The sequence below is a fragment of the Gordionus sp. m RMFG-2023 genome, chromosome 1 (assembly GCF_954871325.1).
Source record: "Gordionus sp. m RMFG-2023 chromosome 1, tfGorSpeb1-WG-v2, whole genome shotgun sequence".
Taxonomy (NCBI): domain Eukaryota; kingdom Metazoa; phylum Nematomorpha; class Gordioida; order Chordodea; family Parachordodidae; genus Gordionus; species Gordionus sp. m RMFG-2023.
In genome coordinates, this window is record NC_088775.1 from 2814514 (window position 1) to 2841891 (window position 27378).

A 27378-nucleotide genomic window follows, 5' to 3' on the forward strand; every position below is an offset into this window, starting at 1 on the left:
TTTACAAATATTAGGCCAGGCCCGATTATTTTAAATATAATCAGAACCAACCGGGCCGGGCCGGACTCAGACCGGGTATGGGCCGGATATGGGGGCCTAACTTTATCAACAATTAAGAGTCAACATAAGCTACCGAAGTGGATGTGACAATAAAAAGTCAGTTAATTCCAAAGGGAAACATATCTTAATTATATATATGGTCAAGTTAGATATACAAGAATATGGAGAGCCTGGCGATTTAACATCAGATGACTTAAACTAAAACAATAAATTAGACTAAATTAAATGGGATCTATATTTTTAAAAATAATAAAAAATATTTTATATTTTATTAAATATTTTATTTTTTTTTTTAAAAAAAAAAAACTTTTTTATTAAATATTTATTTATTTTTTTATAAAAAAAAAGCAAAAATATAAAAAATTAATTATTTTTTTACAAAATAAAAATAAAAATTTAAATATTAAAATATTAAAATATTAACTTATAAAAAAAAAAAAAATATGTTAATGCCCATTAATAAAGTGAATTCTAAACGTATCATTCTTATATAGAAAATGATATTTAATCGGCAACGTTGATAGAACGTAACATAAAAAAAACTAATTTATTATCCCCCCCCCCCTACTTCCACCGCACTACTTACACTCATTCTATATATTTTTTTAGAAGAAAAAAAAATCTATTCTGTCACTCAAAATCCATGTAAAATAAAAATAAAAATTCTGACGTTTATTATGCGCAAAGACGAAATGATAGTTAAGGATCCCTTGGTCATCGGCAATTACCCGAGTTTATCCGAATTCTCACCCGATAGCAGCGGAGTCAAGGAAGGGAAGAAGAATGTGAGCATTCTGGAACCGTTCAAGAAAAGGAAGTCCTCCTCGCAAACGTTGGTGAAAAGGGAAACGTGGGACGGGAAACTGGATTTCATATTCTCTTGCATGGGACTGTGCATAGGATTAGGAAACGTGTGGAGATTTCCCTATCTCTGTTACAAGAATGGTGGAGGTCAGTTTTTTTTTCCCCCCTAATAAATCTGAATATAAGTATCTCTTCAAAATCAACCAATAAGGATTGGGGTCATTTAAATTTTTTTTTAGTGGTGGGGCTAACACTTCACATACTCATTAGTTCGATATACGGTATTTTATGATTGGTCATTCTATAAGGAACCTATTTGCTCATTAGTTTATGGGGGGGGGATGGTCTTGCTTCCATATTTATAACGCGTATTGTCATCTGTTTTGGGTTCGTATAAATGTGCGGAAATATATTATATAAGGCCAACGCGAGTTCTAATTGTAACAATCCCCAATGACATCAAATATTAATATATACACCGACGATGCATTCAATTAAAAACAGCTGGGGACGCCATTTTGATTACCCATATCATTATTTTAAAAAAAATTTTAAACTATAGGCCAATTTATTCCTAATGTTTGACGCAAACTTTATTAAAGGAATTGCCTGATCATCGAGATAATAAGGAAGCAAGTTATCAATTTATTCTTTCTTCCTATCTTTCTTTCTTTCTAGTTTTTAATATGAGATAATTAATATGTATAGGTTACCAAAAAATGGCGGGTCCAGCTGATTTGCATTCAACGAGATTTCAAATGCAATTATTATGAATGAATCCATATGTCGTTAAACAGCCCCCCCCCTACCCCAATCTTTCATACGCTTCAATAAGGAACTCCGTCATTACTTTATTGTCGCGGAGTATTCTACATAATGATATTTATATTCTAAAGGAATACATGTCGTCTTGAATCTTGGAAGGAGCTAATTTTTGAGAAGACCTTTTTTAAAAAAAAATATTAAATAAACAGTATTCTATATAGCCTAACTCTTAGGGCCCCTGGTAAAATTCTGCATCGCCCCCCCCCAGCCGGCTTCTACCGGAGAATTTCTACTAGTTCTCTTAAAAAAAAGTTTAAAGGAGTTTGCAATACAAAAAAAAATATCCATTTACGATAGTTTTATTTAACCAAATTTATTACCTGTATATCAGTGTTATCAAAAGTTACTTTTAAAAGTAGCGCGCTATTATACACTTTTCAACAAAAAATGCGTCTAAAGAGATTTTCAATATGGCGTTTTGGGTCTGGCTAAGGTTATTCTTATATTATAATAGTAATGGTTAAGATAAAAATTATGTAGGAGATAAGTGGCATAAATGACCATGTTTGATGACTTGCCAGGCCACCATTCTCTAATCTATTGAATCAATTTTTCTCTCAAAATTGATCAAAATGTGGAAGGATTTGAAATAAGTATTTTATTTAAAATTTATAAATATATATATATATATATATATATCTAAATAGATGAGTAGTTAATTTATTTTTTTTAAGCATTCTTAAAAATCCCTGATAAATAAAAAGAAAATAATTTCTAAAAAATTTTCTCATTAACTAGAATGAGTTCTGATACAATATAATTGTTGAATAATATCTTATGGCCAGTTGAAACATAACCATGTTTAGAAACTGAGCCAAAAAAAATCGATTTTCACGGAAAACTCAAGCTAGCTTAAAAATACTATTATAAGATACAAGCTTCGATTCAAATTTTATTTTAACGATTAAGGGTTGGGTGCCAGAAGGTTCCTGGTTGAAGTGATAACACCTTCCGGTACATCTTACAATGAAATTTATTCCCTGTCGCGTAGTGTTGTTAAATTGGCTAACTTTGATCATTCCTATTGTGGCTTAGTAGAGCATTTAGCCTAAAAAAATTGAATTAGACCTCTAAGCTGAGTCTCACCTTGAAGATTGATTGGAATATTTTTGGTTAAAAACATGGCTGCGCTGTTATCATCATCATTTTTCCAGGGAAAATTTACTTTGTCCATATGATCTTTTACCCAAAATTTATCTTCAATATCAATTCTCTATAATCGTCGACATTTTTTTTAAAATTTTAAATTTAATTTTTGAAAAAACACTTTGATTTATAATGCATATTTTTATAAGAATATAAATTTCAAATTCCAATATTAAAATTAAAATTAAATTTAAAAAAAAAACAGATTATGATTTTAAGAATTAATTTATAAATATTATTTTTGGACAACTTTTATGCGAAATTTATTGTATAAAATTGAAAGTAGCTGAGTAGCGAAGTTACCGTTATTTTATCTAGAAAGTAATGAGCTAAAGCTACGGCTACTGGAAAAAAAATTAGCGCAATACAAACACTGCTAACAATGTTATATAATATGCTTAATATTCCTATAATTGTTCTAGAATGATATACATATATATATTAATATAAAGAACATTTTATCAGTCTAAATAAGATCTTTATGTAGAAATAGAGATCTGAAATACACTTTTTTAAAAATCAGGTTAGGTCGATTATCAATTTCATGTTAATCTTTAATGTAAAATAAAAAATATTTTATTTATTCTAGCTAGACGCCATTATAACATATATCGTTTTATTTTGAGTTTTTTTTAAAAAAAAATCCGGGTTCGGGCCGGGTCGGGCCGGGTCGGGCCGGGTCGGGCCGGGTCGGGCTTGATTGATGATCACTAAGAGTTGACCTAACATAGAACGAAATATGCCAATTTTAAAGAAATAACCTACATATATCCGCCCCCCTCGGTTACCACCCTGATTCATTTTCATTACGTTTTTTTTTTCTTCTCAATATCAAATATGTTATTAAAAATGCTGGCTGATATCTTAAACATAACAACATTTATTTAAAAATTATAAATATAATTTCTAATATTTTTATTTTAATATATTAATTAGATTTTAAAGAGTTATGAAAATGCAAATAAATATTAAGTTAGTTAGGAAAATTGAAGAATATTTAATTAATTAATTAAACCAACAAAAAAAGATTATGATTAATACAGATGTAAAAATGCTTATATTTCTTTATTTCATACTATAAACCAGGGTCTCAAAAATTCTCATTATAAATTTTTTTAAATACAAAAAACGGAAAAAAACAGCAAAAAAAACAAAACAAAAAATATTTATCTTAATTCAAACATTTTAATATTTTAATAATATATTAAATGACAAATTAGCGACACGAACAAATCAAATAATTGTACAAGTAATAAGAAAAAATATTTTAAAAAAAACAGGAAAAAAACAAAAAAACAATTTTTTGTATGTTTTTCCCCCGATTAGACACTATAACCTTCAAGGCCCTAGAAAAAGGGCTAATATACTAAATTCCTTAGAACCCGTGTATTTAAACATAATGGATGGCAAAAGGCCGTATGGATAAACCTTTATGCCTTGGGAGAAAAGGTTGCCTCTCCTATGGGACTACATCAGTATACTTTGCACACTTTTAGTAGATGTGGCATGGAAAAATTAATAAAATGAGACAAAATTTTATCTGTTGAGGGCTATAGTGATTCTTTACATCCACAAGAAACATTTGCAATAATTGGCGGCCAAGGTTAGTCATAATCTAACTCCCCTGTGAGTGAAAAGTACAAAAACACACGTAATGAGATTTTACGTGTCTACGCATTTTTTGCCTCCACCTTCCCCTCCACTTCTCAGGAATTACTGAGAAAACGGTTCAACCAAACTGCTCTAAAAAAATTAAGGAGATTAGATGAAGAGGAAGGATGTTAAGATTGGGAATTGGCATTAAAAGCAAAACTGATTCGGAGAATAAGAATTCACTTTAAATATATGTATGTCTTTCTAACTATTCATAAATCTTATACATCTCTTTCTAATGGATAGATGGATAGTTTGGGTAATTGAAATAATTTATTAATGTCTATATTTAAAATAAAAATTTCTGGCCAAGTCACGTTGACAAATAATTTATATTTCCGGTCGAAATATTTGTTCAGGATCGAACCGGGCTGAAGGAATATTAGGCCCAATGCAGATCACTAGCTGGTCGATATTTAATTTAAAACGACATACTAAAGAAGTTATGGCTCCTCTAAAAAAAAATGTAACTAGTTACGTTAAAACGATACATTTATATAATATGATTTTTCTAAGGGAGTAATAAAATAACTATTCTTTTTAAATGAGATGTGGATGACTTATGAGTATTTCCTTGTCATTGATACGAAAATGATATATTTGATAAAATATACCATCATACACCATATTAAAATAAGATATAGAAGGGGAATAAATACAGAATGTAATTATTATGACACGATATAAAAAAAATATTTTTGATATTTTGTTTTTAATACTGATATTTAACCGTAAAAAAATATATATATAGAAACAATTCATTTTTTTCCTTGTTAGATCAAATGTTTTTTTGAATGTTTTTTTTAAAAAAAATACAATTAAATAAATAAATACTTACATGTAATTTAATTTCCAATTAATATTTAAATATATATCTTTAATTAAAGTGTTAGATTATCGAAATCAAAATATTCTATGTTTCGTGTTTTGTTTAGGCTCAAAAATATCAGAACCTGCATAGGTTATACCTATTACCCGGCCCGACCCGGTCCGGTTTTGAAGGAAAATATTATTTTTAAACCCGGTCCGCTATTTGCTGAAATTGGCAGCGCCCGGATTTTTTCAAAATTTCGTTATTTTAAAATAATCTGTTGGTTGGTTGTATAATTTTGTATACGATTTGCTTCAAAAGGAAAATTTTTAAAATACGAGCAGTTTAAATCTATAAATAATTAAAGGTTTTTTCAATTATATGATTTTCCATAATTAATTAATCAAATTATTTTTAAATTAATTTTTAAAAAAAGCAATTGGTAGTAAACTTTTCTCTTTTTTTAATCGGTCTTCAGTTGAACCGGACAAGGCCGTGGTCAGACTCAGTAGTCAGATGAGACCGAACTAGACCGGACCACTGAAAACACTATTTTTAATCAACGCGGCCCTAATCCAATAAATGAACCAAAGTCGCTATAGGCGAAATAATGATATTTAAAATTTTTTAATATTTTTATATAGATTAGAAATCTTTACACTTTTTGAAACTATATTTTACCACCCCCCCCCAAAAAAAAAAATTTTTTTTTGTAAAATTTAAATTTAGATTCTTTATTAATCAATAAATAGGAAAGGTCATAAGTGGCCAGGGGGTTAAATAGTCACAATAAATCATAATGTAAATTTTTTTTATTATACTTTAATATTTTATAAAAAAATTAGTATTATTCATGCCCGGGCCTTTCAATCCGGGGTGACACTAAACTCGATACGTCCTTTCAATATTTCTCCGGAAAAGATAAGATCACCCTGCTTTCAGTAGCTGCTATATAGGGAAAACGTATATTTTCAATACGCAAATATTTAAAAGCTGATATGAATGACTGGATAGCTTTTTCCACCCAATTTAGGAACTCCACTTTTCTGGATAAGCCTCCTCCATAGGCATCAGTTTAGGATGCAAAATAGTATCTTTAAATGCAACCTTTAACCCATCGAACGCACATTATCCTCTACATTGCAAAATTTTCCAAAGACATGGATTCATAAACCCCTCATAAACAGTATAAAAGAAATTTACTTTAGTGAATGAAATCATCTGAAAATACAGATTTAACCGAGAGAGAATCCTTTCTTTGGGATCTCCAATATTTTGGATTTCCTTTCCGCCTAATTTTTATGAGTACGAGTATCTAGGTACCCAGCATTCTAAGAGTGTTGGGTGATGACTCTATTGGCAGGAAGCAGTACTTGTAAAGCCAGCATATTTGTTTTTTTTTAAAGTAAATCTCAGCTTTTCTATAGCTGATGATGATTTTCGTGTAGTCCCAAGGCAGTAGTAAATCGTTTGACTAGTGGATGAGTGATATGAATTATATTTTAACTTTGGTTTATATATATCGATATTTTTAGGAAACAATATAGATTATTTTTTTTAAAAAAAAGATAAAATAATTTTGGCAAATTAATGTGGTTGGATGATTAAAGTATATTGTATGTAATATACAATGACAAATAATAATAACTAGACTGTCGATGCTTTCATTAAAAGTGTACATCGATGAAAAAACAGCTGAGGACGCCATTTTGATTACCCATATCATTATTAAAATTTTTAAACAGAGGCCAATTTATTCATTATATCTCGAACTTCATTAAGGAACTTCCTGATTCATGGACATAATAAGGAAGCAAGTTATCAATTCAATAATAGTTTTTTAACATGAGAATAATTACTATATGGGTTAACAAAATGGCGGGTCCAGCTGATTTGAATTCAAAGACGCTTCCAAATGCAATCTTATGAATGCATTTGTCTGCCTAGGTATTATTATATGTCATTTGGTAATATATCAACTCTCCGAAAAAATAATACTATATACCAACTCCAACAGGTAATAGTAATGAGATAGCAGGAGAAAACTGAAGAACCAATAAGAAATTAGGAGAAATTTTGAATCAGCTGAAGATTAAGCAGGAAAAACTGAAAAACCAATAAGAAAGAGGGGAAAGTTTGAATCGGCTGAAGATTACACGATAATGTAATTGTACAGTTCCATATAGATAAAGGATATAATTAAAAAAGTGGAAACAAAACCATTATTTCTTTAACTTCCAATAGGTATAGCAATGAGAGATAGCAGAAGAAAACTGAAGAATCAATAAGAAATAGGAGAAATTTTAAATCGGCTGTAGATTACTTATGTAACTATACAGTTCCATATAGATAAAGGATATAATAAAAATATGGAACGAAACCATTATTTCTTTAACTTCCAATAGGTATAGCAATGAGAGATAGCAGAAGAAAACTGAAGAATCAATAAGAAATAGGAGAAATTTTAAATCGGCTGAAGATTACTTATGTAACTATACAGTTCCATATAGATAAAGGATATAATAAAAATATGGAACGAAACCATTATTTCTTTAACTTCCAATAGGTAATAGCAATGAGAGATAGCTGGAGAAAACTGAAGAACCAATAAGAAATTAGGAAAAAATTTGAATCAGCTGAAGATTAAGCAGGAAAAAACTGAAGAACCAATAAGAAATAGGAGAAATTTTGAATCAGCTGAAGATTACACGATAATGATACTATACAGTAGCCATATAGATTATGGATATAATAAAAAAAATGGTAGAAACCAAACGATTATTTCTTTTTTTTTTCTATTTCATAATACAAAAGAGATTAAAAAACAAATAACAATTAATTTTAATTTAATCTATATAAGAGTATTTATTTTTTATCTTTTTTTTAAAAAAAAAATTTAATTTTTAAAATTCCAACTGAAATTAATTAATTTTTTTACATTTTATTAATAACTTAGCAAATTTTAAAATTATGCGTATTTTTTTTGTGGAACTATAGTTAAAGGGGGGGGATCTGTAGTCCAACAAAACTTTTCATAGAACTAATGTCTTTTCTAGATATATTTTTGTAATAAAAATTAAATGTATTTTAACCATTAAAAAAATAAATTTTTTTTTTATTAATTTTTTAATAATCTGATTATTATGACTTATTAAAAGTGAAAAAATAATTAAAAAAAATAGTAAGATTTTCTGAATCCGAGGATGGAATACACGAATTTAAATGAACATTTACAAATTATATTTTTCTTTAGGAAGCAAAAATATATTAGACGATCCCCACAAAAAAAAATCAAATTTTTAGGCTTCGACGTGGATTTAGGGATTTTTTTGGTTACCATTTTCACTCCCTCCAATAATAATATTTCCTCTTTCCCTGAAAGGGGTCTAAGAGCAGGTTTCTTAGCAGGTAGAGAAATCAACGGAAGCTCAACCCCCCCCCCCCAACTTCCTCAAAAAACGAATAAATTATCATCTAGCGTGTCCTAGATATTTATGGGGGGGAGCGGGTTTTAGAACACGCTAATAGAATTCGTCGTACTTTGAAGTGTCTCTATACGCCTATCAAAAAATATTCTTGCTCGTGTCTGTTAATCGTATAATATTTTATTCTTTAATAAAAAAAAACATGCAGGGCGTATATTATTTTCTCCGCTAATAATTCTATAGGTCGTTTCACACTTGTCATCTTCAAGCGTTGCGTTGTTTAACGGAAACGTTTGACAGCTGATCCAGTTTTTAAAAAAAAAACTAATTTAATTTAAAGTTTAAAATGGAGATAATTTATTTTTCGAATTCGCTAATTTTTTCTACAATTGCAATCGCAACATATGTTTTTTTTCAATATCCGCGTTTTAAAATCATAACGCCTTCATATTTATAAATTTATGTACCTATTTACTGGATTTATTTTGTAATAACGCAACGCTTAAACAAAACGCGTTTTACTTATTAATTAAACGCTTATATCAATAAAATATTTATATACATATCTTTATATCTTAAATCAAGGAGCCTTTTTGATTCCGTACGGTTTAACGGTCATATGTTGTGGTATACCGATGTATTTCCTGGAGACAGCGTTGGGACAGTACCTTTCCATAGGCGGACTCGGGGTCTGGAAAATTTGCCCAATTTTTAAAGGTTTATATTCATATTTTGTACACATATATTATTTTCCTGCCAAGCAATTGAAATATTGTGCAATTTCAAATTCTCATAAAAAAGAAAAAAATTCTAACTAAAAAAAAACAATAAAAAAAACGAAAAAAACATAGAAAATTTGTTTTGTTTTTTTCGAATGTAAAAAAACGCGGGGAAAAAAACACTTGCTATATTTAAATCATTTTAAACCTAATTTTGTAAAACATTTCGAAAAAAATTAAATTTATAAAAATTGATTTATTATATATATATTGCATTTTTTTTTAAATTTCATGACAAATTAAATGTTACGCAAAAAAAAAGGAGTGGGATACGCGGCTGCCGTTATGTCGTGTTGGCTTAACGTGTACTACATCGTCATTTTGAGCTACGCGATATTCTATTTCGTGGCCTCCTTGACCAAAACCTTACCCTGGAAAAGTTGCAACAACTGGTGGAACACGCCGTATTGTCTGTCCCACACCCAGCAATTGCCCCTGAACTGCAGTCGCTTTCCCGTCGATCCTCGGACTTCCAAAATTATTTTCCGGGATTCTTTAGATCCCAAGCCGTATTTTCCGGGAGATCTAGCGAGTCCGCGATACGAGATGTGCCCTATCAAAGTGGGCGGTTCGCTGAGATGGATAAATTCGTCCGACTTCAACTCACCCGTCAAAGAATATTGGGAGTCTTTTAGTCTTTTAATATAACCTTCTTTTTTTTATAAGTCCTTTTACAAATATATACATAGTTCCTGTATCAGAACTCTGATTCGATCTGTCCGTACTAGAACTACGCTCTAGGGAATGCGGAATTTTTAACTAATACCCTGATATAGAAATATACCGAGCAAGGTTCGGAACCGAAGCACTCCGAGCCGGAACAGACCTAAGAACCGGAAGTGAAATACATTTTTGGGACAGGTTCGGACAAAAGCGAACTTCAAATTATTTATATCGCCCAAAAATGTTACGCGATTCATTTTTAGTGGATTTATATATATTTTTTTTATATTTAACAAGAGTTTAGAAATTGGAACCTTGGAACCCTGGGAACCACACAAAATTTATGAACCCTAACCCACCCCCCTCTTTTTTAAATTTTTTTTAGGAAAACCGGAAGGAGAACCATTCGAAACAGGAAATAGAATCCATTTTTTTTTTAGATAGGATATAGATTCTCATTTGAAGCTACTCAATTTTATTAATTTGAAATAAATAATAAAATTAGACGCAAAGTGTTACAAATCAGTTCTGGAATCGAAGAGGTCGGAACCGTGAGATGGGAATTGGCGCTAACGCTACTCTTGGCCTGGGTTATTTGTTATTTTTCCATATGGAAAGGGGTCAAATGGACCGGAAAAGTAAAGACCATTCAACCTACTTCCATTATTAGCTTTAACATTTAGAATTTTAAAGATTATATGAATATATTATTGATTATAAATATAAATTGTAACAAATATATTCCTTATTTTATTTTTTTGGCAACTTTTTTTAAAAACGAAAAATAATCTTGGAAAAACGCGATTAATGAAATTATAATATTATTTTTTTTGTCGATGAGTTAACATAACCCCTCATTCATAGTTAGCGCAAATTGGCGGCGAAACTCCGCTAATTCCCGCTAACTAGGAATGGAATGGTTACTCTGCTTTCACAGAATATCATGAATCCTTAGGGGGGGGGATTCTTCATCGTCTAAATATTCTGGTTGTTTTTTATACTCTATCAAATTTTTTTATCATCGTAAACACATAGTTATGTTTTTTTCATTCATTCATTTCGGGTTAGGTTGTTTGGTTCACCGCGTTATCGCCGTATTTCTTCATGTTTATATTGTTGATCAAGGGTGTCACTTTACCCGGTGCTGGCGTAGGACTCAAATATTATTTGACACCGAATCTCTCGAAACTTAAGGATTCTCAAGTACAATATATATATATAATGTGTCGAGCTAGTGTTGTTAAACTACTTCCTTCCTTCCTTCCTTCCTTCCTTCCTTCCTATTGGTCGACTATAAAAAATAGCATAGCCATATTTTTATCCAGAAATATTCTGATTAATCTTCAAGTAGTTGAGACTCGTCTTAGAGGCTTAATTCAATTTTTTTAGGCTAAAGGCTTGATTAAAGCTACGATAGAGATGGTCAAAGTTTTTAACAACACTAGTGTCGACATTGAAAAAAAAAAGAAGCATTTTAATCCTGTTTACAAATGAAGAAATTCTAATCAAAATTTGTTAGGGAAAAAGAAGATTCAGAAGATTTTCCTTTACATAGTGACGCAAGAATTGAACGTTTTATCGCAGCGTTTCAAAACGCGAATAATGCACTTTTGGACAGCATTTTTTTTTTCGTTTTAAAATTAGACGTTTTCATATTTAATAAAAAAAATATTAATTAACGGTTCAATTTAAACATAGCTTGCGTTTACGTTTTTCTTTGTTTTGCGTTTTGAAATTTTGCGTTTTGAAGCGTTCAATTTGTATGCACTATTAGTCTTCATTTCCACTAAAAAAATATTTTTCTTAATTTTAAGGTCCAAATAACCTCTAACATTAATTCTATATGTTTGTTTAAAGTGGCCAAAAATGATGATGAAGTAAGAACTACGATTTCAGCATTAAACACACACATTTTAAGAATGTATTGTTCGTTAAATGATACGGTTCATATTCAAGATCCGCAAAAGTAAACCCGGCCCGTAAACTCCCGAAACCGGCCCGGTCCTAATGGCCTCGAGCCCGGCCTAAAATATATCTTAAATTTATCATTTTTTATGTGCAATTTTTTGTGTAAAATAAAAATACGAGATTTTATTTATAGAAACTAGACGCCACGTGACACATATGTCTTTTATTTTGAGTTAATTATAATATTTTAAAACTCTTAATTCCTATATTTTAATAAATTCGCGCCGAAAAAATTTCGGGTTCTGGTCGGGCCGGCAAAACTCTTTTGAAAAATATTTCCGGCCAGGCTCTAAAAATTGGGTCCGATGCCGATAACTAGTTTAGAATTCACAATGGTTATCATATATTTTAATCACAATTTTTCCCCGGTTTACCTATTCCTTGAATTCTTTCTTTTTACTGGTCGTAAGTTATACCTTTATATAACCAAAAAAAAATTTTTTAAACCACGACATCTTCGCCTAAAAAATTAGCAGCTTGATTACTAAATAGTTTTTAATAAATTTTTTAGGTCTGGGTAGACGCCGTAACTCAGATATTCTTCTCTTACGGTCTGGGACTAGGGACCCTAATAGCCCTTGGCAGTTACAACAAACTTCACAACAATGTTTTCAGGTTTTCATTTATATATATATTTTTTTTTTAAAAAAAAGACAATAATTTTTCTAGGTTAATTTCTCTCTTTTTTTTTCTATTTTATTTGCAATAAGGAACTTAATTTAATTATATTTTTTTTGCAAAATTATAACAACTATTTTTTTTACGTATCAAATACAAAACCGTATTTTTTTTCCTTATTTAAATATATATAATTTCAAATTAAATATTGATTTTAAAAATAAAAATATAAAATAAATTAAATTTATAATTGTTTTTTTTTTAAAAAAAAATTTTTAAATTTTACATGAAACTTTAAACCGATGTTAAAATTATTTTGTATCATTCAAAAGTACAAAAACGGTACTTAAAGTCCTAGGTTGCCGTTCCATTGGTGGACTTCAATGTATGCACACTTTAGTGAGTGGCGGCTGAGTCATTCATAAATGACTCAGTGACTGCTCACTTACCATACACTCATTGATTTATATTATAAACTAACTAATTATTATTCCCCACCCCCCCCCCATCCCACCACCACTAAAACAAAAATAAATAAAATAAACGTTAACCAATCAGAGATTCGTTATTGATTTGTACCATCAATAGTTGCACGAGTCTGATTGCGGGAGTCGTGATATTTTCGGTTATAGGATTTATGTCGGTGACGCAAAATAAACCGGTGGGAGAAGTCGCCGCGTCAGGTTACAATATAGTATTATTTATTTTATAATTTTTTTAACCCTTTTCTTAATTCGTTTGTCAAAGGGGGGGGGGGGGGTAATATTATGCGTCTTCATTAGTGTTGTTTAAAGGGCGTTTATTGGCGCCGATTTTTGAAAACGGCGCCAACTCAATATTTTATCTCAGAAAAATGTTAGACAGACCTGCTCGTAGATGTCACAAAGGTGACGACATTTATTAGCGAAATTTAGAGGTTTAGATATACATTTTTCTGGCTTAAATATTTGGTTAGCCGTTTTTTTTCAAAAATGGGCTCACTAGTCTTCTTATGTCTATCAAGTTTTGTTAATTAAAATCGGAGACCGACAGTGGTACCATTTGCGCTACCCGGCTACACGGGACAGCGCTGCAGGTCTCTAATTAATATCGAAAATGAGCCCAGAAAAGTGTCTGTTCAAAATAAGATCAGGGCTGATCAGGAAAAATTTGAGTTGGAACCACACTTCTTAAAGGAAAGCAAGCACAACCCTTTTTCTGACATTACTTTTTATACAATGTGCTAATGATGAAAGTTATTATTGGTTGAGCTAAACTTGTGTTTGTCAGCTGGTAAACATTAAAGATCCCGTACAGTTTACCATGATTTATACCAACCTCTTCCGCAATTCTACTTGTCACCTATGACATTCTACCCAGTGCTGATGCCTCGATACATCACTTTTTTTTTAAATTTAGGGTAGGTGGTAGAATATAAAAAAAAAAAATTCTTAAACGTATTTAAAAAATTATTTCACATTTGAAATGCAAAGGTAATAAGACTAATTTAGGACTGGAGTCATTCTGTCATGTATGTATCATTATACTAGTTTAGATAAGGAAGAGATAACTATTTCCTATTATATCCCTTTTAACAGTTGTTAGAAATTCTGACGAATTTAGGGCTGGAGTCATTCTATCATGTATGTTTCATTACGCTGGTTTGGATAAGAAAGAGTTCATGTTTCCTATTATATCTCTTTTAACAGTTGTTAGAAATTCAGACGAATTTAGGATTGGAATTCTATCATGTATGTGTCATTATGCTAGTTTGGATAAGGAAGAGTCAGTTGATTCATAGGTTCCTATATAACGTGGGTATTGCCCAGGTTTTGGTGCTGTGAATAGTTAAGTCCGCCAATGCGTTTTTATTTAAAAAAATATATTTTTGTATACCTTTTAAAGAAAACAGAATATATATATCTCTACATTTTAATAACTCATTTTCGCGATAAAAAAGTAATACCATTCGTTTTTTACTAACAGTGCTCTTATTTGATATCAAAGAGATTCTTAGGATATTCTATAATATTATCAAAAAAAAATGAAAAACTCTATGAATTTTGAATAAGGACAACTGTTTTAAATGAAGGAAAGCTAACAATAAAATTTAATTTATTGCCTTATAATGTATATACATTAGGATACGTCTAGGTGTTGTTAAAAAATTCAATTTGTATCGATTTTCAAAAACAGCCCCCGATTAGATTTTAGCCAAAATAAAATTGTGTATAATCCTCAAGATTTGGTGAGTAGAAGCCAAAATCTTTCTGGCATCTATGATCTAAATCCTAGTCCTACACAATATTATTTTGGTTATAATCTTTGATACACGTTATAAAAGTAACTGATAATAATTACTTTAACAAGATACGATACAAAGATGTAACTGCTATATATATAATGAATAATAAAAATTATTTCATATTTCTCAATTCATTTTCGTTGTAGTAAGAAATGGGGGTTTTGAGAGTCTAAACTAAGAAATCACTCTAAATGATATATTTCCTTTTCTTTTCATTCATAAATCGATAGGACCAGGCCTAGCGTTTTTGGTGTACCCATCCGCGATTTCGGAACTCCCAATTTCTTCCATGTGGTCTTGCTTCTTCTTCATAATGCTGTTTTTGATAGGGTTAGATAGTCAAGTATATAAAACTAATTATTTATTTTTTCGCCATTAATGTATATTGTAAAGTCGATCACACAAAAAAATTAATTTTTAAGAAATTAATTTAGAATGTATAATCGTACGTAAACAGAGTATATATATGTCGCATGAGGATTAGGAATCCGCGGGGATTTCGGAATCTCTCAATTTTAACCGGAAATATATTCCAGCATGTGTAGAGTATTTACCTTATAAATTTTACCCATGATTACTCTACACATGCTAGAATGCATTTCCGGGTAAATAGGATTCTAAAATTTTTTAAATGGCTCTCGGTAAATGATTTAAAATTGAGAGATTCCGAATCCTCGCGGATATCCGAATCCCATATGACGTATATATATATACTTTTTTAGTAAACCCTCTAAAAAGACACTACGTCTTATATGAAAATAAAATGAGCATAATATGTGACTTAAAAATTATTATTTATCAATATGTGACTTTAAAAAAAAAAATAATTATGTTATCTTATATAAAAATATTATTGGGTGGAATAGGAGTGAACGCGTTCCGTTCAAGATTTGGCGTCTTTGAGAAGCGTCCGATCGAGTAGCGTAATAGGGGCGCGTTCGGTCTTAAAAATTATGGATGTTTGACCGTCACTCCATACAAAATAATACCTAAGTTTTTCGTATAAAATTGCATAATATGTAATCGCTTTACCAAAAGTATAAAAAAAAAAAAGAAGAAGCCTGGGAGTGACACTCTGAATAATAAATTGATATAATTAATTTTTTTTTAATTTACAGTTCTGTACAATGGAAGGATTCATAACGGCGTGCATAGATGAGTGGCCGACTTACTTGAGAAAAAGGAAAGAGCTCTTCATAGCTATAGTTTGTCTCATTAGTTATGCTGTGGGTCTGTTCATGATCACCAACGTATGCCATATAATTGGTCTTTAAAATGCCTTTTCATTAATCTTCTTGGAGGGTAGGGGAAGGATCGCAAATAAGTGGGGAGGGGGGGGGGGTGCTCTTGCCTACGCAACTTATGATCCCATTTCCTGTTTCTATATTTCACTTTAAAGCATAAATTATAAATATATTATAGGAGGTATATGTATATATATTACAGGGCGGAATGTACGTGTTTCAAATATTGGACCAATACGCGGCAAGCGGGACGTGCCTTTTGTGGCTAATATTTTTTGAATGCATAGCGATATCCTGGTCATATGGTTAATACAACACATGCGTGATTCAAAATTTTAAAATTCTTTCTTTTAGGCGTCAATCATTTTTGGGACGATATCAGGGAGATGATTGGTTATTACCCCTGCGCCTACTTCAAATATTGCTGGGTCCTTTTTACCCCGGCAGTTTGCGTGGTAAATAGTTTATTTTTTTTAAATTATTTCTACATATTTTTACGCGTGGAGTTAAGAATTAATAAAGACGCGTTATAAATCATATACGATTATGCCAGCTTTCATATGTGCTTCATCCCAAATAGTCCATTCTTTGTTCTTCCCAGCTGACATCTTCTCGGCAATTAATCCAATATCTTCACTCCAAATATCCAACAACAACGTTTCTTAAACAATCACCCATGTGATGATCCATTTCATCGTATGCATCAAGGAAAACTTAATTCCCCTGATCAGATAAATAACTGACATTTTGATGTATTATATTAAATTTAAGAGGGGGGGGTCCTTCTTGTTTCAACAGCTACAAGCAGTTAGTATTAAACGCTGTAATATTTGGTGCTACTGGAAATTCAATTGGTAATAATAAACCCAAGATAAAAAAAAATAACATTAGTTCTAGTTGTGGAATTCTTGCGCATTGAGGCCATAAAGTAGTCACCAACGACAAAAATTTATTCACCCTATCCCACCAAGCCCGTTAAAGAAAATTGCGGAGCAATCGTGGAAGAATTTTATCTCTAAAATGTATCACGGGATCATACATTCAGATCATGCTTAATTTATTTAATGCGATCTAATAATGAAGATGACATTTAAAACCCGGTAGCCGAACCTTAAAGAGTGTGAACTGTGGAATAACTTTTTTTTAAAAAAAATCGGAATAGGAGCTATGACCTCTTAATTACTGACAATAATCATAAATTTATTTCACGAATTTACGAGCAAATTAAAAATAAATTTTAAAATATGATCATTTTTATATATATGTACGTTTCGTCAGCTGTTATTATTTCGGTAAATCAATCTGCAAGACTGTGCCCTGATTCGACTTGAGTATCTGTCGTTTGATCTACAACTCTAAAAAGCTGACATCCTACTTTGGTTTGTTTTAAGTGATTTGGTGGAATTGTTATTTTTCTTATCTAATTTTCTTTTTTACTAAAAAGCAGAGACCTGCAACCATTTACGCGGTCAGGCCCGTATCTTTTTTAAAAAAAGTTTTCTGCTTGGACCGGATTTTATATTTTCAGGCCCGGCTCCGGCTTTTTTTTAAAAAAATATTTCAGACCCGGCCCGAAATTTTTAAAAATATATTGTATTTTTGATTTTTATAGCTAATAAATAAGGCCTATTTCAAATATTTGGATTTAAAATATACGGCCAGGCTCGGATAAAAAATTTAGCCCCGGCCGGGTATATTTGAAAAATCGAAATACGGCCCGTGTACCCGGGTTGGGCCTGCAGGTCTCTGCTAAAAGTCGAAACCAGACACCCACCCTCAGTGCCGTATTCTTCCTTATCACCAATAAAAATGTCAAAATATAATTTTGAATAATCCTTCGTCTTCTTTCTTCTCGTGGCGTGACCTCCTATCTAAAATACAATAAATATCTTTAATGCTCTACTTGAAAAAAAATTTCAAAAATGGACATAGAACACTATAATACTCAGCTGACGAATTATGTGTTTTTAATTTTAATTATTTCAATATTAAAAAAAAATTAAATTGTTTTATTCATTCTCAATAACTTTTCTTGAAAAAAAAATAACTTAGCCTAAATCTAGAACTGTTTTCTAGAACAGGCTCTGGAATACCGCTATAAAGAAAAAATTAGGCTAAATCTAGAACCTTTATAAGGACCGATTTCGGAATTAGAGCCTTTAAAAAAAATAAGCGAAATTCTAGAATTTTTTTTTTAGCGATTTTGGAATAGAATTGGCTAAATCATGAACTTTTTTTAACAACCAAAACAATCTTATGAAAATAATTGTTTATGGATACCACTGGCAAAAATTGTATATTTTTTTTTGGATGACCCTTTATAATAAAAATATGCCAGGAAATGTGATCTTCAATTTGATAATAGTTAAGGAAAGGGATCAACCGATATTATTTTTTTTCGGATTTATAAGTAAGGACCGGATAAGGGGCAGATCTGAGCCCGGTCTACTTGGACCTTTACGAGATATGATTTTATTTCAAACTAAGCGGGTTCGCCATCACTGGCGAATTAGACTAATACGTTAAAAACAAATTTTTATGTTTTTTTTAATATCTCTCCCCAAAAGGGGGACTTGCGGGGCATGTACTAGACTTTTAAAAAACAAATATTTATTTCAAATCATAAAAAGGGAGTGTTTTTCTTCGGTCTCATCAAGCACGTTCCCATCAAATATATCGATTACGAATACCCGGTTTGGGCGCATATCGTGGGGTGGCTGATGGCTTTCTCGTCTATGCTTTGCATTCCTGGCTATGCCATTTACCTATGGTGCACAACCAGTGCCCATACCTTTAAAGATGTAAAATCATGATTAAAAATATTTTCTTAATAAGGCCGCCTGTCTCTAAGGAAAGTAACGTGTAAAATATTAGATACAAGTGCAAAATTATGATATAAATTAAAATGAATTAAACTACTGACTGAATTCTTTTTAAACTCGGGTCAGGTGACCCTGAAATGGCTTACATATTTTGCCTGCTGGTTCCTCTGATATAAATTCATATTTTTTTTTATATAGAAAGTTAAAATCCTCTTCAGACCCGACCTATCTGCTGACGAGATAAGAAAAAGTTCTATGGCGGGTATACCCCCGTCCTATCATGAACAGAAGACTAGGGATCTCAACGGGTTAGAAGACGGGAAAAAATGGATTACAAATCCTATCATCACAAGATCCGACATGGTATAAAAATAAAGGAACGCTAAACCTTTCCTTGGGAATATGCAAATCTTACCAAAAAAAGTATCGGAATACCAGGAGTACACATAATTTAGGGATATTTTTTTTCAATTTATATTTATTTTATTTTTTCTTTAAGTTAAATTATGTGACTGTTGGGTCTTAATAGTAAACGATTCTTATACCTCTTAGCTATATTTTCAAACGTTACTTTTAAAATTAATAAAAAAATTATGCGTACACGATGCGTTTCTTTAATTTGTATATCGTTATTTATATAATAAGTGTAAAAATTATTTATATATATATAAATAAGTATATTGTTTTATGTGATGTGACTTTTTAAAAAAAAATCTCTATAAAATATTCATTCATTTAATAAAAAAAATATACATTGTATTCTTAATGCAATAAATATAAATGTATCTTCTATATTGAGTAAAACAAAATGATGTTATAAAATATATTTTCTATGTATGAAAGAAAGAAGGAAATATGTATATATATGTAAAGTTGGTTTTTTTTATCTTCAAATAACAAGTGTAGATATCCATTATTAACAATGATAGATTATTTATAATATTTTTTTTGTGAAAAGTTTTTAGAAATTCTTATCCAATGAGATTATAATAATACCTAGACTGACGATACATTTATTAAAAAGTGTAACATCGATAAAAAACAGCTGGGGACGCCTTTTTGTTTACCCGTATCATTATTAAAAAATTTATTCCCCATGTCTGACGCAAACTTTATTAAAGGAATTGCCTGATCATGGATATAATAAGGGGAAGCGAGTTATCAATTTAATAGTTTAGTTTTCAACATGGAGACTAATTAATATACGGGTTATCAAAATGGCGGGTCCAGCTGATTTGCATATGCATTATGAATGAATGCATCGTCAGTCTAGGTTTTATTATCAAATGTAATTGTAACTTATAATATTTATACAATAATTGGCAAAAAAAATAAAGAAAATTAGGTGCTCATTTCATTTTCATGGCGAAGATATATTTTCCGTTTGATTTGAGATAGATGGTTCTAGAAAAAAAAAAATTTTTTTTATTAAATAAGTAATCATTGTGATTATAAAACATGAATCATAAATAATTTATATATAATCTTTATTTTTATTAACTAAATATTTAAATTCCTAATCAAAATATTATAAAAGTTTATATACTAAAATTTTGAGCAAAATTATACTTTAAAAATAATTATAGTTAGTCTATATTCAAAATAGCGGGAAAAAAATTAATAAAATGTGTGAAGGGAACTTTCACAAATTTAAATAATGAATAATTTTTTTTTAGATTTTCCTATTAAATTTTGTTCAAATTTTGTCAATTTCTTTATTATTCAAATGTAGGACACAAATTAAACATCTGTTTATTCTTTAATTGATAAAATTATATTTCACGTATTGCAATTAAAGTTTTTTTTTTGGTCATTGGTTTATGTTATTTGAATAGTAGCTGATATAATATGTTATCAAAAGGTAATAGCAAATAATTCAGTTTTTTTTTCTAAGATAAAATTAATAAAGGTCAAAAATAGGGGTGTACCGATATCACTTTTGGGAGGCCGATCTGATCCGATAGTAAATTGATATCGGCTGATTACCGATCCGATCGGTATTAAATTGATATCGGCCGATTACCGATCCGGTATCATATCTAATTTTGTAATTTTGTATTCTATTCTGTAAAGATACCAATGGTTTTAATTTGCAATATACTTTTTATTAGTATAACATCTATAATTTAATTATACCATAACTTACGTCATTTAAATATAATTATAATGATCGGTTACAGTTCATATTCAATATTGCTATTCTAAAAGTATATAAAATATTTTTTATTGTTAAATCACTTTTATATAATAAGTAACAACATTGATCTGTATACAGAATAAGTAATAAACAAATATATCATGAAATTTGAAATAAATATTTAAAAATAATATTTAACATTAATGTATCGAAGATTTCTTTTTAGAAATACCAAAATTTCCAATTTATCAGAGGTCAGCTTGCGGCGATGGTAACTGTCAATATCACCAGCTTCACTAAAAACAGATTCTGAAGAGGTTATCGCACAATTTTATAAACAGAATGCGCAAAAAAAAATCAATTTGGCAGAATGTTTATTAATTAATTATTATTATTAAAATAAATATGGATTTCGATTTTATTTATCAAAATAAATGATTTTAGATATAACCTTTTTAAAAAAAAAATTTATAAAATTTTATTTTTGTTAAAAAGAAGCCATTTTATATCGGATCGGCAAATTTTATAATATTGGCCGATAACCGATATTTTAAAATAGGTTTCCGGTTCGATAAAAATATCGGTACATCCCTAGTCAAAAATATAAAAATAGAATTTACGGAAAAGGATAAGGGATAAAAAAAATAAATGAAAACTAGGAAAGAGATGGGAAGAAAGAAAGCATGGACGTGGAAGATTATTCGATGGAAGAGATAAAACTTAGAAAGTTAGAGCGAATAGTGGCGGAAGCAAGCCTTTGTCGTAAGCAAAGGGATTCCTCAGGCTGGTCGGTTTTTTTCACGAATCCGTTGGCCTAATTATTTTTTAAAAAAAAACATTGAGCTTCGCTACCGAAGGTGGCGAGAATGGAGCGGGCGATGGGTTTGAATAAGGAAGAGGGGTCTATGGAAACTGTACCTGATAATTTTCCGGGATTCTGCTAGGGGGGCGGCATCGACGTTGTGGTTAGATGGTGCGTTTGGATCAATGCAGGGGAAATCTTAAACCAGGAGCTGACCCCTTGACCAGGGAATCAAGGACATTCCATCAGGACGTTTTCCATCTCTTCTAAAATGCCGATCGGTTCAAGTCTAGATGGAATTCCCGCGGATTTGAGGGTACGTAGTATGATGTCGTTGCATTTGGTGTGCCGTGGAAAACGGCCTCGACAAAAGCGGAAAAGGAGGCAATGTCTACCCCTGCGATCAACGCCATTAGTAGATTCATCGCTTCCCGTCTTTCAGCTTTCTCACTTTCCTGACTCCTTATTGGCTGAAGCCCTGACTAATTGGCACAAATCCGTTGTCCCAAACACTCCACGACCTCGTGTTCACAGAGAGACTGAGATATTTCACTCAACGAATGCTCCGTCGCTTATCTAAAATCGAGCCTTCACGATGACCATCTCACAGTTTTTCACCAATTTAACCAAAGATCTGGCTACGTTCTAGAAACCATATCCTCTAACAACTTTGATTTGTTGATTTCCATTGACGAGCTAAGATTTGCAATTGGAATCCGGCGAAAGTGGTCCACTGTACCAGTGTAAACATTGCGAAACCAGCGTCGATAGCAAGGGTAGACATTGTCTCCATTGTCGCTTTTGTCGAGGCCGTTTTTCACGGCACACCAAATGCAATGACATCATACTACACGCCCTCAAATCAGCAGGCATTCCATCTAGACTTGAACCAACCGGAATTTTCAGAACCAATGGAAAACGTCCTGATGGAATGTCCTTGTTCCCCTGGTCAAGGGGTCAGCTCCTGGTTTGGGACTTCACTTGCATTGACCCAAATGCACCATCTAACCATAACGTCGATGCCCTCGCCCTCGCAGAATCCCGGAAAATCATCAAGTACAGTTCCATAGACCCTTCTTCCTTATTCATACCCATCGCCTGCTCAATTCTCACCACCTTCGGTAGCAAAGCTCAACGATTTTTTAAAGAATTAGGCAAAAGGATTCGTGAAAAAAACCGACCAGCCTAAGGAATCCCTCTTCTTAAAACACAAACTTGCTACCGCCATTATTCGCTCTAACTATCAAAACAATGATGCAAAATTTTTGAATTTTTCTTATCTTCTAGGTCCTACATATTTTAATCTAGATACACTTGTTAGCTGTATTCCATTTACAGATACATTTTAACGGTATCTATTTACAGATACATTTTTAGCTACGCTATTAACTGAGTATCGTACTAGTTGGATTTGCCAAATGCTTCCTATTTCTGGCAGTTAGTGCAACTGTAAAAAAAAAATCAACAGTGCAATGAATTTTTTTTTAAAAAAGTAACTAATTAGCAATCAAATTTAAGAATCATTTTTACTTATATCTTATTCGAACTTTAATTAAATTTAAGAATATCATTAACTAATTATAATTTAAAAGGGGTTTGAGATGAGGGTCTTGCTGGGGGAATAATCGAGAAATAAATTATAAAACTATCCATCTAGCAAGATTTTAGGTTATATAAATTAACAAATTCATAAAAATTATGAGTTAAACGGTACTAAATATATAGAGTTCATTTAGACATGTTTTTATAAAAATATTAGAAAATTTTAGAATAACCCTTCTCAATCATCACCTCAACAAGGCAGGAAAATTTCTGATTCGTCCATCATCAAATATAAAGGAGGAAAATGGGGGGGGGGGGGGGGTAGTTTTTGATTTCATTCATCAACGAATAACCTGTCATTCATGAAAGAGCGCCATCAGCTGGTAATATATAAAATTATATATCTAGAAAAATAACACGGGTCAAGAAGGTAATTTACATCTCTCTACATTTTTATTTTATAAAACATTTTAAAAAAATAATGTATTACTATCAGACAGTGTGGGGGACAATTGAAAATATTACAATTATTCAATATTACAGTCAGGCCTGCGCGAACGAGGGAGCGGGAGCGTTAGCGGTTTGGCCTTGTCCAACTACATATTCTTTATTGGCAAATTTTGAAGGATCATGTGAATACTTTTACATTACCACCAGGCATGTCAAAAAACTAGGGCTGTGCCGATATTAAATATCAGATCGGGCCGATACATGTGAAAAACCCGATCCGATCCTTTTACTAAAAATGCAATTCTTAAAACTTTTGAGTAATGAAACTTTGAATTATACATCATATAAAAAAATTTTTTAAAAAAATAAATAAATAAAATACATTTTTTCCGAGTTTCAGTGAGTTTCTATTTTACATAAATAATTTTTTCTTAAATAATTTTTTTTTAAACAATGCAAAAGTTTTATTTATTTTTAATTTTTTTTTAAAAAAAAAACCCCGATTTTTATTATTTATACTTTAAATAAAAGAATTATTTTAAATATGGTTTCTGAATTATGGAAATATTTTGATAAAGATAAAGAGAATTTTGCAAAATGCGTTATCTGCGGAATTCTGATTGGGAGGAATGATGAAAAATTCATTTATTACAACAAATATTCGGAAACATTTAAGGCGATTCCATCAAACGAAATTCGAAGAACTAAATACAAAAAGAACGAGAAATATTAGAAAATAAACAAATCAAGATTTGAACCCTGAAAGACAGCCAACAATATCAGCCATTCTTAATAAAACTTATATTTGGAAATATTTTGATTCTTCTAAAAAATCTAGAAGTTCTTATATTTATTAAAAAAATCTAATATATTATAATTTTATATGTTAAATATCACAATTTTATAAACCAACATAAAATAGATATGATATATTATTACATTTATTTTATTTTATCTATTATAATATAATTTTTTTAAATTATTGTTGAAATAAAAAAATTAAATTAAATACATAATTCTTTTGCTTAAAAAAAATTTTGATTTCTTAATTACATCTGGTTCAAAGAGGGGTGGTAAAAAATAAATATCGGATCGGTTTTGAGCCAATATCGGATTGGTGAAAAATACGTGGATCGGCACACCCTACAAAAAACGATTGATCCCAAATGCTGCAAGGAAGCATTTTATTTGGCTAAAGAATTTAAAATAAGTTTCCATTTTAGTAACTCTTTGTCATTTGGTTTGATGAATTAATGGAGGTGAATTTATTAAGCAATGTCATGTGGACAAATACTCAATTAGAAATAGCCAATATACTTTTAGAAAGCATGCAAGAGTTTTTTTTTAAATTATTTTAAGGAAAATGGCATTAAGAATTTCCTTGACTCTAAGAAGAATTTGAAATGTGTTTAGAAGATGAATGCTCTACTTAAAATTACATCCATTCAAGGATGAAAAGTTCTAAAGCAATTTTCACATTCATTAAAGAAAATACTTTATTTTATGTTTTACAGGATTTCACTGTCATAACGTTTCAAGAAGTTGCAACTTTTTAGTAATCATATTGGGGTTTTATTCTATATACCAGCAATTGCACCTAAAATGGAGCTAAAATAAAATTAATGGATCCAGATTCATTTGAAGGTGATATGTGCTAGATATTTTAATTAAATTAAAACTATCAAGAAATTTTTTGCAAATAGGTTAAATGACTTGTTCAAAGATATCCATTGTTTTGAGAATTATTCCATTTCAATTACTGTCGCATTGGCTGAACGCCAGATCTTAAGCTTATTAAAACTTACTTAAGAGCCAAATGGCACAAAACCATCTTGTAAACCTATCCATAATTTAATTTAAAATGATATTACGATGTCATTAGATTGAACTAATAGAATATCCTTTTTCACAAATAAATGGGGGATGGGGGGGGGGATAAACATTTTCAATTTTTATAATTATATAATTAGCTTATGATTTTAATAAGGCACATGCCTTATACTAATTTATAAGTATTAATTTATGAATAAAATTTAATAAATTTTGCCATACTTTAGTTTAGGCTAGAATATGAAAAAATTATTAAATAAGCTTAAGTAAACTATATTCTTTTTAAAAGGAAAACTAATTAATTTTTTTGCCATGGGCTACCAAATATCTTGGCATAGAAAGTGTTTTCTTATATGTTTTATTTTTTAATTATTATATAGCTTTTTTTATGATGCAAAATATTAATATTTCAATAAGTGATTATTATATTTACATATGAAATTAATTTAGCCACTACTACTATTTAACTAATAAAACCAATGTAATAAATTTACAAATCTTTGGCATGTGTATGACAAATTCAAATAAAAGAAAAATTGTTTAAAATTGACATTGAAGAGATAAATTATTTTTAACAAATGCAATTAGATAATTATTATTTAATAAAGAAAAAAAATTAAATTTTCATAAAAGTTCCATGCAGTGTTGAACAGCTCAATTTGAGCCAATTTTTAAAAATGGCTAACTCAACGTTTTATTCAGAAAAATATTACCTAAGCCTAAATATTTTGCAGATGATACAAAGGTTTGGAAATCTATTAGCAAAATCTCGAGGCTTGAGCAATAACTTTCTGGCTAGCCATTTAATACTAGTTCCATATCACTATAAGAACAACTAGTTCAACATAAATCTGTTAATATATATTAGACAGCATGGTAATAAGGCAATTTTATATTAATTTACCTACCCTAGTTTTGAATTTATTGTGATTAATTCATTATCACTCTCACCAATATCAATCAATTTTTCGACATCGTCTTTATTTTGATTAAAAAGAGAGAAGGATAAATTAGAAATTTCGGAAACTATTCCAGATATCTCTTTGTTAACTTTACCTCTATCTAAAATGGAAGTTAAATCATAATTTTATGGAAATAAATTACGCCCAACGCAATATCCTTTACTATCCGTTATAATAAGCCATTCAATGTTGGAATCTTCTGCTATTCTAAAAATAATGATGGTTACTCTTTTAAAATACTTATCATACATTTTATCCAAAACATTTTCAAAAGACGTCTCCATCAAAAAAAAATTTTTTCAACCTTACCATAAAGTGTAAAAAAATAGCTAAGGAATGTTTAACTGAGGGTAGTTTTGATTAGTTGAGATATACTTCGAATTAAACAAGTATCAATATGGGCTAAAATTTAAGATTTGAAGGATATAGACTAATATTAAGTATGTTAAAAAATTAATAAAATTAATTACCATATTAATAATACTTTAGTAATATCAAACAGGTGGTCGATTCAAAAATTAAAATTATATCGAAAGAAGTAAAATATCTATTT

The 27378-nt window shown here is 30.3% G+C and overlaps 2 protein-coding genes across 2 annotated transcripts; one reads left to right on the top strand and one right to left on the bottom strand.

The window, feature by feature from the left end:
- The first annotated feature begins 503 nt into the window (after positions 1-503).
- LOC135922142 (sodium- and chloride-dependent GABA transporter 1-like) lies at positions 504-19734 on the top strand. The gene is made up of 13 exons (XM_065456559.1): positions 504-1011; positions 9310-9441; positions 9766-10129; positions 10672-10804; positions 11235-11369; positions 12646-12749; positions 13311-13435; positions 15267-15379; positions 16155-16286; positions 16483-16585; positions 16635-16735; positions 18911-19081; positions 19301-19734. Exons 1-13 carry the CDS (start codon positions 738-740, stop codon positions 19469-19471), a joined length of 2058 nt encoding a protein of 685 aa, XP_065312631.1. The 5' UTR covers positions 504-737; the 3' UTR covers positions 19472-19734.
- Positions 19693-27154, bottom strand: LOC135922144 (uncharacterized). Its single transcript, XM_065456560.1, has 4 exons — positions 27075-27154; positions 26968-27032; positions 26772-26925; positions 19693-20506 (listed from the first exon to the last, which is right to left on the bottom strand). The coding sequence occupies exons 1-4, from the start codon at positions 27107-27109 to the stop codon at positions 20452-20454; spliced, it is 309 nt and encodes a 102-aa protein (XP_065312632.1). The 5' UTR covers positions 27110-27154; the 3' UTR covers positions 19693-20451.
- Positions 27155-27378: the final 224 nt, after the last annotated feature.